Here is a 16,628-nt window from a genome sequence, read left to right as displayed (position 1 = left end):
TGGAGTCGCAAAGAGTTGGACATGACTGAGCAACTTTCACTTCACTTCACTTTATGATCGAATTAGGATTCCCAGTATTAAAAAATTAACTTTATTCTCAAATGTGAGAATCTCTTTCATTGCTGATGAGTTAGGAATTATGGGGATATTCTCAGTTTAATAACTGAACTAAGAGGGTTGTTGTTTCAGAAGGATTGTAAATACACACTTAGGAAATGAAATTTGCGATAAAGTTAATGACATTTCTTAATCATTTACTGTGTGCCAGACATGATACTTTAGATCCATGATATCTATTAATGTTCACAGCAGTTTCATTAAGTGCTGTTTTGGTCTCTTATTTTATATTGTGATATGAAAGATCAGAGAAGTTAAATTACCTCCAAGTTTGCCTGGGCATTACATGATTTTATACTCATGTCTTAGCTACCAATGTTTGTTTTTTGCTATTCTCTACAGCTCATTTCACACACATACACAGCCACAATCCCTGGGAGGGATTATCTCCATAGATGGGCTATTGGAAAATTTGAGAAAACAAACCTCAGTTTTAAAATTACTAAATTCACAAATCTGCATTGATGAGTGTAAATTAAGGTAACATTTCTTGCTTGCTTCTTCACAGACCGAAGGAGCTGGACTTGCCACTTGTATAGAGCTGTGTGTAAAAGCTCTTCGCCTGGAATCTACAGAAAATACTGAAGTGAAAATATCTATCTGCAAGACCATTTCATGCTTGTTGCCTGATGATCTGGAAGTTAAACGTGCTTGTCAACTGAGTGAATTTCTTATTGAGCCTACAGTAGATGCATATTATGCTGTGGAAATGTTGTACAACCAGCCAGACCAGAAATATGATGAAGAGAATCTTCCAATACCAAATTCCCTACGCTGTGAGCTCTTACTTGTGTTGAAAACTCAGTGGCCCTTTGATCCAGAATTCTGGGATTGGAAAACTTTAAAACGACAGTGTCTTGCATTAATGGGAGAAGAAGCATCCATCGTGTCTTCAATAGATGAATTAAATGACAGTGAGGTTTATGAGAAAGTAGCAGACTACCAGGAAGATAGTAAAGACACTTCTGTGAATGGTGGAATTGGTGCTAATTCTGGCCTTCTTAGAGACATTTGTGACGAAAAGCAGAAAAAGAGAGAGATAAAACAGTTAAGAGAGAGGGGATTTATATCGGCTCGGTTCAGGAATTGGCAAGCCTACATGCAGTATTGTGTGCTATGTGATAAAGAGTTCCTTGGTCATCGAATAGTACGACATGCTCAAAAACATTACAAAGATGGGATTTACAGTTGCCCCATATGTGCAAAGAACTTTAATTCTAAAGAAACTTTTGTCCCTCACGTCACGTTGCATGTTAAACAATCAAGTAAAGAGAGACTGGCAGCTATGAAACCATTAAGAAGGTTGGGAAGGCCTCCTAAGATCACAGCTACCAACGAGAATCAGAAGACAAATGCTGTGGCCAAGCAGGAGCAGCGGCCGATCAAGAAGAACAGTCTCTATTCCACAGACTTCATAGTGTTTAACGACAATGACGGCTCAGACGATGAAACTGATGACAAAGACAAATCTTACGAGCCGGAGGTGATCCCAGTCCAGAAACCAGTACCTGTTAATGAGTTCAATTGCCCTGTCACTTTTTGTAAAAAGGGCTTTAAGTACTTTAAAAATTTAATTGCTCATGTAAAAGGACATAAGGATAATGAAGATGCCAAGCGCTTTCTTGAAATGCAAAGCAAAAAAGTTATTTGCCAGTACTGTAGGCGGCATTTTGTAAGTGTAACTCATCTCAATGATCACTTACAAATGCACTGTGGCAGTAAACCATACATCTGTATACAAATGAAGTGTAAGGCTGGTTTTAACAGCTACGCAGAGCTCTTAACCCACCGAAAGGAACATCAAGTCTTTAGAGCAAAGTGCATGTTTCCTAAATGTGGCAGAATTTTTTCAGAAGCTTATTTACTGTATGACCATGAAGCACAGCATTATAATACCTACACGTGTAAGTTCACAGGTTGTGGTAAAGTTTACCGTTCTCAGAGTGAGCTTGAAAAGCATCTGGAAGATCACAGTACTCCTGAAAAAGTGCTGCCTCCTGAAGACCAACTTAATTCAGCCAGGGATTCTGTTCAGCCTTCCAGAGTGAATCAGAGTGCAGAAGGGAACGCCGAGAAAGAAAGATCCATGCTTCCTTCAGAAAACAGTGTTGAAAACACCATCCCAGCTGATAAAAGTGGTGCTTGGGATAAAAGCAAGGCAGAATCACCTGTGACCAAACAAGACCAGATTTCTGCTTCGGAGCTTGGGCAGGCTGATGGACCACTGCCAAATGGTTTGGGAAACGCTGCCCCCACTCCTCTGCTTCAGGCCAGTGAAGTAGCCGTGTCCATTAAGGTGTCCCTCAATCAGGGGATCGAGGAGAACTTTGGAAAGCAAGAAAACTCAACAGTGGAAAGCAGTGGTGAATCACTGGTCACAAACTTACATATACCAGTTGAAAATGCTTGTAGTGATTTGTGTCACACAGATTTCCAAGAGAGAAAGGAACAGGATTGTTTTAATGAAATCCAGATTACTCAGAATTCTTTAGTGGCCTCAGAAGCCCTCAAGGTAGACGGCATGACCACACAAAACTTAGAAAGACAAGTGAGCAACCTGATGACCTTTTCTGTGCAAAACCAGGCAGGGTTTCAAAACAATTTACCAACTCCCAAGTTTGAATGTGGAGGTAATGTTAAAACGTCATCCAGTCTTTATAATTTACCTCTGAAGACGCTGGAAAGTATCACATTTGTTCCACCACAGCCCAACCTCAGTAATTCTTTAGGAACTCCATCAGTGCCTCCAAAAGCACCAGTTCAGAAATTCAGTTGCCAGGTTGAGGGATGTACTCGAACCTACAACTCTTCCCAAAGTATTGGGAAACACATGAAGACGGCACACCCCGACCAATATGCAGCATTCAAAATGCAACGCAAAAGCAAAAGGGGTCAGAAGGCTAACAATTTAAATACACCAAATAGTGGAAAGTTTGTTTATTTTTTGCCATCACAGGTGAGCAGCTCTAATAATGCATTTTTTACACCACAGACCAAAGCCAACGGGACTCCTACCTGTTCTAATCAGTTGCAGCATGTCTCATCATCCATTTTCCCAGCTCATTTAGCAAGTGTGTCAGCTCCACTGTTGCCCTCGGTGGAAAGTGTCATAAATCCAAGTATACCTTCTCAGGATAAAAATGAACAAGGTGGTGGTCTCTTATGTTCCCAGATGGAGAATTTATCTAGCACCACCTTGCCAGCACAAATGGAAGACCTAACCAAAACAGTTTTGCCTTTGAATATCGACAGCGGCTCAGATCCTTTCCTTCCGTTACCTGCAGAAAGCACCTCAGTGTCTCTCTTCCCTTCACCAGCAGACAGTGGGACTAACTCTGTTTTCTCCCAACTGGAAAATAATACAAATCATTTTTCTTCACAGATTGAAGGAAATACCAATTCCTCCTTTCTAAAGGGAGGAAATGGTGAGAATGCAGTTTTTCCTTCACAAGTCAGTGTTGCAAATGACTTCAGTGGCACTGGTACCCAACAGCCTGGACCGGAAAAAGTGAAAAAAGACCGCGGGCGGGGCCCAAATGGGAAGGAAAGAAAACCTAAGCACAACAAAAGGGCTAAATGGCCAGCAATCATCAGAGATGGGAAATTTATCTGTAGCAGGTGTTACAGGGCTTTCACTAACCCCAGATCTCTGGGTGGACACTTGTCTAAGCGATCTTACTGTAAACCACTGGATGGAGCAGAAATTGCTCAAGAACTTCTACAGAATAATGGGCAGCCTTCTCTTCTTGCCAGCATGATTCTCTCCACAAATACCATAAACTTGCAGCAGCCACAACAGTCTACATTCAGTGCAGAAGCATGTTTTAAAGATCCATCATTCCTGCAATTTCTTGCTGCTGAGAACCGCTCCTCAACATTTTTACCAAATGCATTTCCTCGGACTGGTGTGACTAGCTTTAATACAAGTGTTAGTCAAGAGGGAAGCGAAATCATCAAACAGGCTTTGGAAACTGCTGGCATTCCCAGTACATTTGAGGGTGCCGATGTGCTCTCTCACGTCCCCACAGGTTGTGTCTCCGACGCAGCACAAGTAAACACAACAGTGATGCCAAATCCACCTGTGCCAACCCTGCTGCAGACAGTGTGCCACCCAAGCCCCCTGCTGACTGACCAGAATGGGACACCAAACCCCAAAACTTCCTCCATTGAGGAATGCAGCAGTTTGCCTGTTTTTCCAACAAACGACTTACTACTAAAGACTGTTGAAAATGGTTTGTGTTCTAGTTCATTCCCTAATTCTAGCGGGCCATCACAAAATTTTACCAGTAGCAGTTCACGTGTTTCAGTCATAAGTGGTCCTCAGAACACAAGGTCTAGTCATTTAAATAAGAAGGGAAACAGTGCTTCTAAGAGAAGAAAGAAAGTTACTCCTCCACTAATTGCCCCTAACACTCCCCAAAACTTGGTAACGAGTGACTTAACAGCAATGGGACTTATAGCAAAGAGTATTGAGATACCAACTACTAACCTTCATTCCACTGTAACTCCCAATTGTGAACCTCAGGGTTTGGTGGAAAATCTAACACAGAAAGTAAATAATGTTGACAATCAGTTGTTTATGACTGATGTGAAAGAAAACTTCAAAACCAGTCTTGAGTCCCATACAGTGTTAGCTCCTTTAACATTAAAAACTGAAAATGGTGATTCCCAAATGATGGCTTTGAATTCATGCACACCTTCAATAAATTCTGATTTGCAGATCTCTGAAGACAATGTCATACAAAACTTTGAAAAGACTCTTGAAATTATTAAAAGTGCTATGAATTCTCAAATACTTGAGATAAAAAATGGATCTCAGGGTATTGGTGAAACATCACAGAATGCTCAAATAAATTATAACATTCAGCTTCCTTCAGTAAACACTGTACAAAATAACAAGTTATCTGAGTCGTCTCAGTTTTCCTCCTTCATAGGTGTCATGCCAACAAAAAGTAACATTCCTCAGTCTGAAGTATTACATAAGGAGGATCAAATACAGGAGATTTTAGAAGGCTTACAGAAATTAAAATTAGAAAATGACCTGTCCACTCCAGCACCCCAATGTGTACTGATAAATACATCAGTGACACTGACTCCCACTCCTGTGAAATCAATTCCAAATGTCACAGTTGTTCAGCCAGTTTCTGAAATTATAAGCAACATTCAGTTTAATGACAGAGTTAATAAACCCTTTGTGTGTCAAAACCAAGGCTGTAATTACAGCGCTATGACAAAAGATGCACTGTTTAAGCACTACGGTAAAATTCATCAGTACACTCCAGAGATGATTCTTGAAATTAAGAAGAATCAGTTGAAATTTGCTCCATTTAAATGTGTAGTACCTACATGTACGAAGACATTTACAAGAAATTCTAATCTTCGGGCACACTGTCAGTTGGTGCATCATTTTACAACAGAAGAAATGGTCAAATTAAAAATAAAAAGACCTTATGGAAGAAAGTCTCAGAGTGAAAATTCATCAGCCCCACGAATTACACAAGTAAAAAGACAGCTAGCTCTGACAGAGGAAAATAAAAGGGAATTCCAGCCTGCTTTAGAATTGGGAGCAATGAAAGAAAATACCCTCAGTAATATAGCAGTGATCCCAGAAAAACAACTTCTAGAAAAAAAAAGTCCTGAAAAAACGGAAAGTAGTTCTCAAGTGATTGCAATTACTTCAGAACAATGTAATGCAAATCCTCTCACAGATGTCCAAACCAAAGGACGGAAAGTTAGGAGACATAAAAAAGAAAAGGAGGAGAGGAAACGCAAGAAGCCAGTTTCTCAGTCTCCAGAGTTTCCCACAAGATACAGTCCCTACAGACCTTATCGCTGTGTTCATCAGGGTTGCTTTGCCGCTTTCACGATACAGCAGAACTTAATTCTGCATTACCAGGCTGTGCACAAATCAGATCTACCTGCATTTTCTGCAGAGGTTGAAGAGGAGAGTGAAGCTGGTAAAGAGAGTGAAGAAATTGAAACGAAACAGACTGTGAAAGAATTTCGATGTCAGGTGAGTGACTGTTCTCGAATTTTCCAAGCAATTACTGGCCTAATACAACACTACATGAAGCTTCACGAGATGTCGCCTGAAGAAATTGAAAGTATGACCGCTTCTGTGGATGTTGGGAAATTTCCATGTGATCAGTCAGAGTGTAAATCTTCATTTACCACATATTTGAACTATGTTGTTCATCTTGAGGCAGACCATGGAATCGGGGCCAGGGCAAGTAAAACTGAAGAAGATGGCATATACAAGTGTGACTGTGAAGGCTGTGACCGAATATATGCAACCCGGTCTAATCTCCTCCGACACATTTTTAATAAGCATAATGACAAACATAAAGCTCATCTCATTCGGCCACGAAGATTAACACCTGGTCAGGAAAATATATCAAGCAAAGCAAACCAAGAAAAGACTAAGTCTAAACACCGGGGGACAAAATACAGATCTGGAAGGGAAGGAGTCAAAATGCCTAAGACCAAACGAAAGAAAAAAAATAATTTGGAAAACAAGACTGCAAAGATTGTGCAGATTGAAGAAAATAAGCCTTACTCTCTGAAACGTGGAAAGCATGTATATTCTATAAAGGCTAGAAATGACGCCTTGTCTGAGTGTACGAGCAGATTTGTCACCCAGTATCCATGTATGATAAAGGGGTGTACATCGGTTGTTACAAGTGAAAGCAATATAGTCAGACATTATAAATGCCATAAATTATCTAAGGCATTTACATCACAACACCGCAATCTCCTCATTGTCTTCAAACGGTGTTGCAGCTCACAATTAAAGGAAGCTTCTGAGCAAGAGGTTGAAAAGAGTGGTGTGAAGGATTCTGACACAAGTGTTTCAGAGAGCAATGATAATGCAAGAACAGCTGTAGTTCCACAAAAGGAAGTTGTAAAAAATGAAAAAGATGAAGTGGATGAACTAACAGAATTATTTATTACCAAATTAATAAATGAAGACAACACAACTGTGGAGACCCAGCCTCAGACCTCTTCAGATGTAAGTAATGATTTTAAGGAAAATAACCCCTGCCAGTCAGAAAAACAAAAAGCAAGTAATTTGAAGAGAGTTAATAAAGAAAAAAATGTCTCCCAAAATAAAAAGAGAAAAGCTGAAAAAGCTGAACCAGCACCAGCAGTTGAATTAAGTAGTATACATAAGGAAGAAGAAACTGCTGTTGCAATTCAAACCACTGAGGATCACCCTGCATCTTTTGACTGGAGCTCATTTAAACCAATGGGATTTGAGGTATCATTTCTCAAATTCCTGGAGGAGTCTGCAGTGAAACAGAAGAAAAATACCGACAAAGATCATCCCAATAGTGGAAGTAAAAAAGGATCCCATTCAAATTCAAGAAAAAATGTCGACAAGACTGCTGTGACTAGTGGAAATCATATATGTTCTTGTAAAGAAAGTGAAACTTTTGTACAGTTTGCCAATCCGACACAGCTTCAGTGCAGTGATAATGTAAAAATCGTTTTAGACAAGACTCTGAAAGATTGCACTGAGCTTGTCTTAAAGCAGCTTCAGGAAATGAAACCTACCGTCAGTCTGAAAAAACTTGAAGTACGTTCAAATGATCCAGATGTGTCTGTTATGAAAGACATCAGTATGGGCAAAGCCACAGGGAGAGGGCAGTACTGATAACTGATGTCCTATAAATACATTATTTACAGTTTTGTTTTAAATAGGAAGCCATCAAGCATGCTAAAATTGTGAAACCTTTTCGTTATTTTTTGTTGTTGCTGACGTGAATTAACCTGGCCAAAAAAGAAAAAAAAAAAAAAAACATGACATTTTGTCATGTAAAACTTTTTTTTATCCCTATGGGACTTGAGGAACAGAATCCATACTTCAGTTACTGTAAATAGTTGAGCTAAACCTCAAATTTCTATCAGCCAGTTGCCCTTTTCATGGACTAAACTGAGTTATCTGTGTGATTGATGTGTCTCACCAGGTCACTGCTCATGTGTAACAGTACTCTTTGTTTGTAGATACCTTTTTTTGTATATATTTATTATTGTAAATCATTTGCTGCCACCAGCAGTGTGTAAGTCTAAACTATTAAATGACACGTTTATATTTGGAGTTTTAATTTTTAACCAGGTGATCAAGTTTTTAAAACTGTTCTTTTATTGTTTTAAATTCAGAATTTTTTGAACTAAAAACTAGAAACTCTGCCATAGTTCATTGATTTTTTTTTTTACATAAAACATTTATTTACAAGATGATCTCCAAAAAAAGATTTACTTTTCACAAAGTAGACACATTATTTATATCAACAACTTGCTCTGCTTTGTAAATTTACCTTCCAGGATTTTTTTTTGGGTGGTATACATGTGAAATTAAAGCAGATTCTTTAGCAATTTCCTATAGCTACAATTTTTTTTCAAAGCTTTCAATTGGATATAGTTACTATGATTCCATGAAATATAATGGAAATGTGAATAAAGGATTTCCTACATCAAAGATTTTAAACATTTGGTATTTAAAAAAAAATCCTTTGTGAATGTGATAGAAACTAGTAGTGTGGAGCAGTGTAAATATTTGAGGTGGTGATTTGTGAAGTAGCCCAGTATTGCCTTAAATAAAATCACATTTCATTTCTTGTTTTATACATGTGATCTTATAAAGGTTTTGTTTCCCCCCCACCCCCATTTTCTGAGATTTATAGATTGGTGTATAGCTTTAAACTGTATAAACTTTTGTGGAAAGATTTTTTTAAACATTTTTATAAATCTTAAAATTGGTATCATCAAAGTGAGCCCATCTTGTGTTTATAAAATGCAAGAGTTACTTAAACATTTATAATTACATAGATAAAACACTTTCTGTAAGGAAGTTGGATGTTTTGATTTTACTGTTTATAGATGTTAGATTGTACAGATTTGTCTGTATTTTCCTGCCATATCTAATGATACTTTTTTCATTAGATTGGTCTTCCAGAGCAGTATTAGTTGTTATAATTGATTATTTTGATTATTCAGTATATAGTTAGCTCTTATAGTTTAGCTTTATTCACCATATTTATACTGTGGATTTACGGCCAGAGATAGAGGTTATTTCAGGAGAGTTTATGAACCTTCCTTTGAAGTCCAACTAAAATCAGTACTGGAAACAAAAGAAAACATTCTCTCAAATTTACTTTTGTTTCTGTTTGCCATGAATAGTAGCATTGATTTTTGACTTTGTTATAAACCAGTTACATTCACAATATTATTTGCCTGAGATATTGATATTGTGATAAAAAATGTGTATATTCCCTGTGCAACATCAGACTTGCAGGAAAAATGAAGCACTTAATATTAACTGAAATTGCTGGTACTCTGAATAAATAAGCATGGTCAAGGAGTGAATTATTTTCTTTTGGGAAATATTTTTTTAAGTTTTATTATTAAAGTATTATAGTTTTATTTTTAGGGCCGAATGGGGTATATGGAATAGTTGGTTTCACCTCCTTAAGGTTTATTACCAATATGCATAAAACTTGGCACATTAAAATCTCTACCCTTTGGTAAGCCCACTGTTATTTATTAAAATAAAAATTGTTCTTATGGGTGATTAATACATGTTTTTTTCCTAAATTAATAACTTAACTTTGAGTAATTTTAATATTAAATTTTTGTCAACAACTGAATGTTTCCGTACAGTTTTCTTAGAAGTTGACCTAACTCTTATTAAAGGTAGGCATTTGGCAAACTGCTCTATAATACAGCAGCAAATAGGTTTATTTCTGATGAATGTAGTGATGAGCCTGTTAAGGAAAAATGCCAATGTATTGGGGCTTTTCTTTTGCTCATTAGCCTAAGAAAATTAACCACTAGACGTTTCTGTAATTGTTCTCCTACGTGTCAGGGGGGGAGATTTGCCAACATTGAGTTAATTTTTTTTATATTCCAGGTACTGTATGCTAAAACGAATTATGGAATAGTGGGCTTTTTAGCATGGAACAGAAAAATCAAATTATGGTATAAAATAAATAATGGATTTATAGAACAACAGCATGTTGGTAAAATTTGATACGGAATGTAATGCCTAAGTATTAAAAAAGAATCAAAAAGTATATATTTTTCATGGTATACTTTTCCTCAATGCCTTGTCTTTGAGATATTTTCTTCCCACAGTATAAATTTGCCTAAGGTTTCATCGTTTGAAAAATTGATATTTTTTTCCCTCTTCTAAATCCAGAGAATTTGAATCTTACCAGTCAGAACGTGTTGTTCAAAATACATCGAGTTAAGTGAAATGTAACATTTTGAGAATTTTTTCAGCAATATCAAATTCAGTTAGCTTAAGTAAATTATTTTTTTAAACTGCTGGACAGAGAGTTTAACAAGGCAAATTTTGATCAGGTAAGCAAACACAGTTGCTATAGCTATTAAAACTACATAAAAACTAGAGATATTAAGGAGGAAACACTCTATTTTCAGGGAGAAAGAGAAGTGGTTATGAGTGTTTATAGAAAGATGAGTCTTAAAAGATGAATGAGAAGTCAGCAACTGCTCAGAGGGGAAAAGGAAATTCTAGGCTGTCGGTAGGGAGTAGCATAGTGCATTTGCAGTATTAAGGTGGTCACTGTGGAAAGATAGGGAGTTGGAGAAGCTGAACCAAAGAGGCAGATGGGCCTGAGCATGAAGGTTCTCGTATGCGGTGTTATCTTCACCATGCTTTGATTTTAAGTGCTTACTGAATGCATTTATGTTGAACAGTCAGGTACCAATTTTAGAAAGGCAGTTGGCACAGTATAGAGGATAGGTCAGATAAGTTGGAAGTTAAAAGTTGGGAAACTTGAAATAGTTCAGGCAAAAATTAGTGGGTAGTGTGTGTGATGTCAGTGGGTGGGAAGGTGAAGGCAGTGATCAGAGAAGTTTTCTAAGCTGTATTAAATCTGTTAAAGAACCCAGTGTGTCTTAGCATGTGGAACTTCTTTTGTACAGAAAAGATGTTAAATGTTAAAGTGAAATATAAGATTGACTATAGTTCCCTATGCTATACAGTAAATCTTTGTTGCATATCTATTTTTTAATTAGAAATCTAACATTCTATTCATAGTCTAGTGGAATCAAAATGTCATAGTTTTTTAGGCAAAAATTCATTATTTTCCTAATATATATATATAACGCATTTATATGTATACAAAAGTTTTCTACTACACTTGATAAAGACTTGAGAAAGATCGTAAAAAACGAGATGGAAAAATTGGAAAACAAGCTAAATGAAATGGGAGCACTGAATATGAAATAGAAAAAGTAAAACATACTAGATAAAAGATCATTGTGTAGTCCAGTTGTTTTTAAACATGACTGCTCATTAAAACCATCGGGAGCTCTGGAGAAAAAAGCAATGCCTGAGCATTTGTATTTTTCAAAAATTTTCAAGATGATTCTGATAGGCAGATTACAGGTTTTTCTGTTGTATCCTAGTTTTGGTGAAAATGTGGTTAGTTGCTCAGTTGTGTTTGACTTTTTGCAACCCCATCAATTGTAGCCCGCCAGGCTCCTCTGTCCGTGGGATTCTCCAGGCAAGAACTCTGGAGTGGGTTACCATGCCCTCCTCCAGGGGATCTTCCCAACCCAGGGATTGAACCCAGGTCTCCTGCATTGTAGGCAAGTTTGTTACCATTTGAGCCACCACAGAAGCATTTCAGTGAAAATAGAGTTTTACTCTTTTTCTGTTGACCAATCATACAGTGGTATTAAGTGAGTAATAGTTACATAGTTCACTAGAGTAAAAGACGTTTATCAGTTTCACAATCAATAGCCAGACAAAAAAGATAATTGTAAGCCATATGGGAACATGATTAACTTAATAATATAAAATAATTACATATAATTTGGGGAGTCTCAAACAGAGTCATGTGGTAAGTGGAAGTGCATACATGCACATGTTTTCATCCACCCTGCCAGTCTGTCTTTTGGTTGATGCATTTAATCCGTTTACATTTAAGGTAATTATCCATATGTATGATCCTACTACCATTTTCTTAATTTTTAATTGTTTTGGGTTTACTTTCTGTAGGTTTTTTCCTTCTCTTGTGTTTCTTGCCTGCCTAGAGAAGTTCCTTTAGCATTTGTTGTAAAGCTGGTTCGGTGGTGCTGAACTCTCTTAACATTTGCTTGTCCGGAAGGCTTTTGATTTCTCTGTCAAACCTGAAGGAGAGTCTTGCTGGGTGGAATATTCTTGACTGTAGGTTCTTCCCTTTCATCACTTTTAATATATCATGCCATTCCCTTCTGGCTTGTAGAGTTTCTGTTGAAAAATCAGCTGATAGCCTGATGGGAGTTCCCTTGTATGTCATTTGTCATTTTCCCTTTGTTTACTATGTGTTGCATTTAATATTTTATCTGTGTCTTTAATTTTTGTCAGTTTGGTGACTGTATGTCTCTATGTGTTCCTCCTTGGGTCTGTCCTGCCTGGGACTCTGTGCTTCCTGAACTTGGTTGATTATTTCCTTTTCTGTGTTGGGAAAGTTTTCAGCTATTCGTTCAGTTCAGTTGCTGTGACTCTCTGTGACCCCATCAACTGCAGCAACCAGGCTTCCCTGTCCATCACTAACTCCCGGAGCTTGCTCAAATTCATGTTCACCAAGTTGGTGATGCCATCCAACCATCTTATCCTCTGTCAGCCCCTTTTGTTACCTTCAGTCTTCTGCAGCATCAGGGTCTTTTCAAACGAATCAGCTCTTCGCATCAGGTGGCCAAAGTATTGGAGTTTCAGCATCAGTCCTTCCAATGAACATTCAGGACTGATTTCCTTTAGGACTGACTGATTTGATCTCCTTGCAGCCCAAGGGACTCTCAAGAGTCTTCTCCAACACCACGGTTCAAAAGCATCAGTACTTTGGCGCTTAGCTTTCTTTATAGTCCAACTCTCACATCCATACATGACTATTGGAAAAACCATAGCCTTGACTATGGACCTTTGTTGGCAAAGTAATGTCTCTGATTTTTAATAAGCTGTCTAGGTTGGTCATAACTTTTCTTCTAAGGAGCAAGCGTCTTAATTTCATGGCTGCAGTCACCATCTGCAGTGATTTTGGATCCCAAAGAAATAAAAGTCTACCACTGTTTCCACTATTCACCATGCAGTGATGGGACCAGATGCCATAATCTTAGTTCTCTCAGTGTTGAGTTTTAAGCCAGCTTTTTCACTCTCCTCTCACTTTCATCAAGAGCAGCCCACTCCAGTACTCTAAATCCCATGGATGGAGAAGCCTGGTAGACTACAGTCCATGGGTTTGCAGAGTCCGGCTCGACTGAGTGACTTCACCTTCACTTTCAGTGGTGTTGAGGTCTTCATTTCTTTTCATTCTTTGTTCTGTACTCTGTTCTACAGCAGTGATTTCCACTATCTGTCCTCCAGGTTGTTTATCTGTTCTGCTTCGGTTATTCTGCTTTTCATTCCTTCTAGTGTATTACTCATCTCTTGTTTGTTTGTTCTTTAGCTCTTCTAGGTCTTTGGTAAACATTGTTTGCATCTTCTCAAGTCTTTGCCTCCATTCTTTTCCCAAGATCCTAGGTTGTCTTCACTGTCATGATTCTGAATTCTTTTGGAAGGTTGCGCCTCTCTACTTAGTTTTTCTCAGGTTTTATCTTGTCCCTTCATCTGGGACATAACTTTCTGCTTTTATCATGATTAATTTTCTCTAATTTGGTTTTTGTTTTAGCCACTGTGAGACTGTGCTCCTTCTTCTTCTGACTGCCTTCTGATGGATGAGACTAAGAATCTTGTGTAAGCTTCCTGATGAGAGGGACTGGTGATGGGGAAAACTGGGTCTTGCTCTGTTGGGCAGGACCTTGCTCAGTAAAGCTTTAATACAATTATCCGCTGATTTGAGGTTGCACTCCCTGCTTTGTAGTAGTTTGGCCTGAGGCAACCCAGCCCTGGGGCCTACGGACTCTATGGTAGGGTTAACAGCGAGCTCCAAGACGGTTTACACCAAGGGTGACCATCCAGTGTTTCCGTCCCTGTGGTGAGCCCTTGCCAACCCACATCTCCACAGGAGGCCCTCCAACACTAGCAGGCAGTTTTGGTTCAGTTTCCAGTGGGGTCTTCTCTGTATCTTGGTATGCATAACATTTTTTTGTGCCCTCCAAGACTGGAGTCTGTTTCCCCTAGTCCTCTGGAAGTCCTATAATCAAATCCCACTAGCCTTTAAGGCAAGATTCCCTGTGGATTCCCAGTTCTTTTGTCGGATCCCCAGGCAAGAACTTTCACAACAGTGCAGGAATGACTTTGGTATTCTTGTTCTCCAGTCTGTGGGTCACTCACCCACCTGGCAGGTACGGGATTTGATTTTATTGTGATTGTGTCCCTCCTGCCATCTCCTTGTGACCTTTGTCTTTGGATGTGGGCTATCATTTTTTGTTGGGTTCTAGCATCCTCCTCTCAATGGTGGTTCAGCAGCTAGTTATTTTGGTCTTCTCACAGGAGATGAGTGCACCTCCTGCTCTACCATCTTGAACCAGAATCTTTCCAGACACCCAATTTCCCATTTTCCTGATGCTTCCACATCCTCGAACACATTCTAAGCTTACCCACCCCCACCACCTCAAGCCTTTACACATTTTCTTTGGAATGCTTATTCCTCGGTTTTTATAAGCTCAGCTTAAATGGCAGCTCCTCAGAGAGCCATCCAGATCACTTTGTAGTGAGGTTTCATGTGTTTTCTATACGTTTAATTTTTGTGAGTGAACTCGCTCAGTCGTGTCTGACTCTTTGCGACCCCATGGACTGTAGTCTATCAGGCTCCTCCATCCATGGGATTTTCTAGGCAATAGTACTGGAGTGGGTTGCCATTTCCTTCTCCACGCTATCTTCCTAATCAAACCTGGATCTCCCTCATTGTAGACAGATGCTTTACTGTCTAAGCCACCAGAGAAGTCCTTAATTTTTGTTACTTGTTGCTTATTATCTGCCTCCCAATCTACCACTCAGTGAACAAATTATACTTCCTTTTATTTCCTAATGACTTTGCTCATTAAAGGTACCTCTCATTGCAGTGATCTTCCCATAAATGGGAGCAGTGTGCTTTGACATAATCAAAACCTGTATCACTTCCATGTCTGGAATTAAAATTCCATTTCTCCAACCACAAACTTTCCAGCTCATCTGCTTGAGCTCCTCCACTAAAAAGTATTTCTACATCATCACAACTAACAGTTAATCCCACCACTTGATCACTCTTTACCAGTTCACTCCTGTCTTCATTTGGTCTGGCTAGAGGCTAGATTCCACTTTACAGATATCTTCAGACCATACCCCTGCACCTCCCTTTACATCATGATCTGGAAAACCCTCATTGTTTTCTGTCTACTCTTGAGCAGTTGAATGGGAGAAAATTATTACAAAAAGGCAGGTTAACAATCTCAAATAAGCTCAAAACTACTTGGCAGTTTTTAAATTTTCTGAGAAACATGCAAAAATTTGATAGAAACTTTCTCAGCTTTTCATCCCTAAATTTACAAACCCATCAATATCTGCACTCTCTTCTACTTAAGAAAAGTCAATCCCTCCTCACCTTCTCAAAACTTTGAATTAGTTTCATCAGTCTTTTACTAGGTTCTTCCCAACAGCTCATAATATGCCCCTAATGGCTACTGTTCTTTAAAGAAAGGGCTGAAGGAGAGGGGTCTTTTGATCCCACCCAACTGTAACCTCTTTTATTTAGTTCCCATCATAACTAATTTGAGTTACCTCCATTTTTCATGTACTAGCACCTTGTATATCCCTGCAAGTTTTCTGAAATTACTTTCATTAGGATCAGCAGTCTTTCCATGCTGTCATAGCTGTTGGTTCTTTTTTCTTCTCTCATGTATTACCTCAGGAGCATTCAGTAGGGTTGATGACTTCCTCTTTAAAGTATTCTCTTGGTGTTTTTTGTTTTTTGGTTTTTTTGGTTTTTTTTTTTTTTTTTTTTTGCATTCTCTCTTGGTTTTCCCCTTATCTTCAGCTTTTCTCGCTGTTTCATCACTGGATCCAATCCTAGTTCTCCCAGGACCTGACCTTTGGCTCCATGTGAGTCTCTGCACTCTTTGGATGATGCAGTCCGTTCTGTGGAGTTCAGTGTTACCAGTGTGCCTGTCACACCTAAATTCATAACCTAAAAATCAAACTTTTTGTACCTTCAGGCTTTCATGTTCAGCTGTCTACATCACAGTTAAGCATGTCACATCCAAAGTCATTGTCTTCCCCGCTTTACCTTCAACCTATTCCTCTCCCAATTCTCACTATCCAAAGTCACTACCTAGGTTTCTCAAGTTAGGCTTTTTAGCCCCAGATGTGATGTGGCCAGTTAACAGTGTTACAGCACTCAATTTCCTTGATACCACTCATCTTCAGTTGTAATTGCTTTTTTTCTACCTTGCTTAAATCTCACCACCCATGCCACAAAAGCAACTTATAGGTTGCACAGGGCAGAAATCTTTCTAATTAGATCACCTACCACTTTATGCCAAGTACCTAGTCCAGTACCTTGAACATAATAACAGAACATACTTAA

The 16,628-nt window shown here is 38.6% G+C and overlaps 1 protein-coding gene across 1 annotated transcript in view; it reads left to right on the top strand.

Moving 5' to 3' along the window:
- The window catches only part of ZNF292 (zinc finger protein 292), a 93,681-nt gene extending 83,648 nt beyond the window's left edge, over positions 1 to 10,033 (top strand). Inside the window, exon 8 of the mRNA XM_068985122.1 lies at positions 626 to 10,033. Within this exon, the coding sequence (XP_068841223.1) occupies positions 626 to 7,771 (7,146 nt within the window). The 3' untranslated portion in view covers positions 7,772 to 10,033. The remainder of the gene's footprint in view (positions 1 to 625) is intronic.
- Positions 10,034 to 16,628: the final 6,595 nt, after the last annotated feature.

Source organism: Capricornis sumatraensis, chromosome 13 (genome assembly GCF_032405125.1).
Source record: "Capricornis sumatraensis isolate serow.1 chromosome 13, serow.2, whole genome shotgun sequence".
In the NCBI taxonomy this organism is placed as follows: domain Eukaryota; kingdom Metazoa; phylum Chordata; class Mammalia; order Artiodactyla; family Bovidae; genus Capricornis; species Capricornis sumatraensis.
This window is presented reverse-complemented; position numbering and strand designations above follow the sequence as displayed.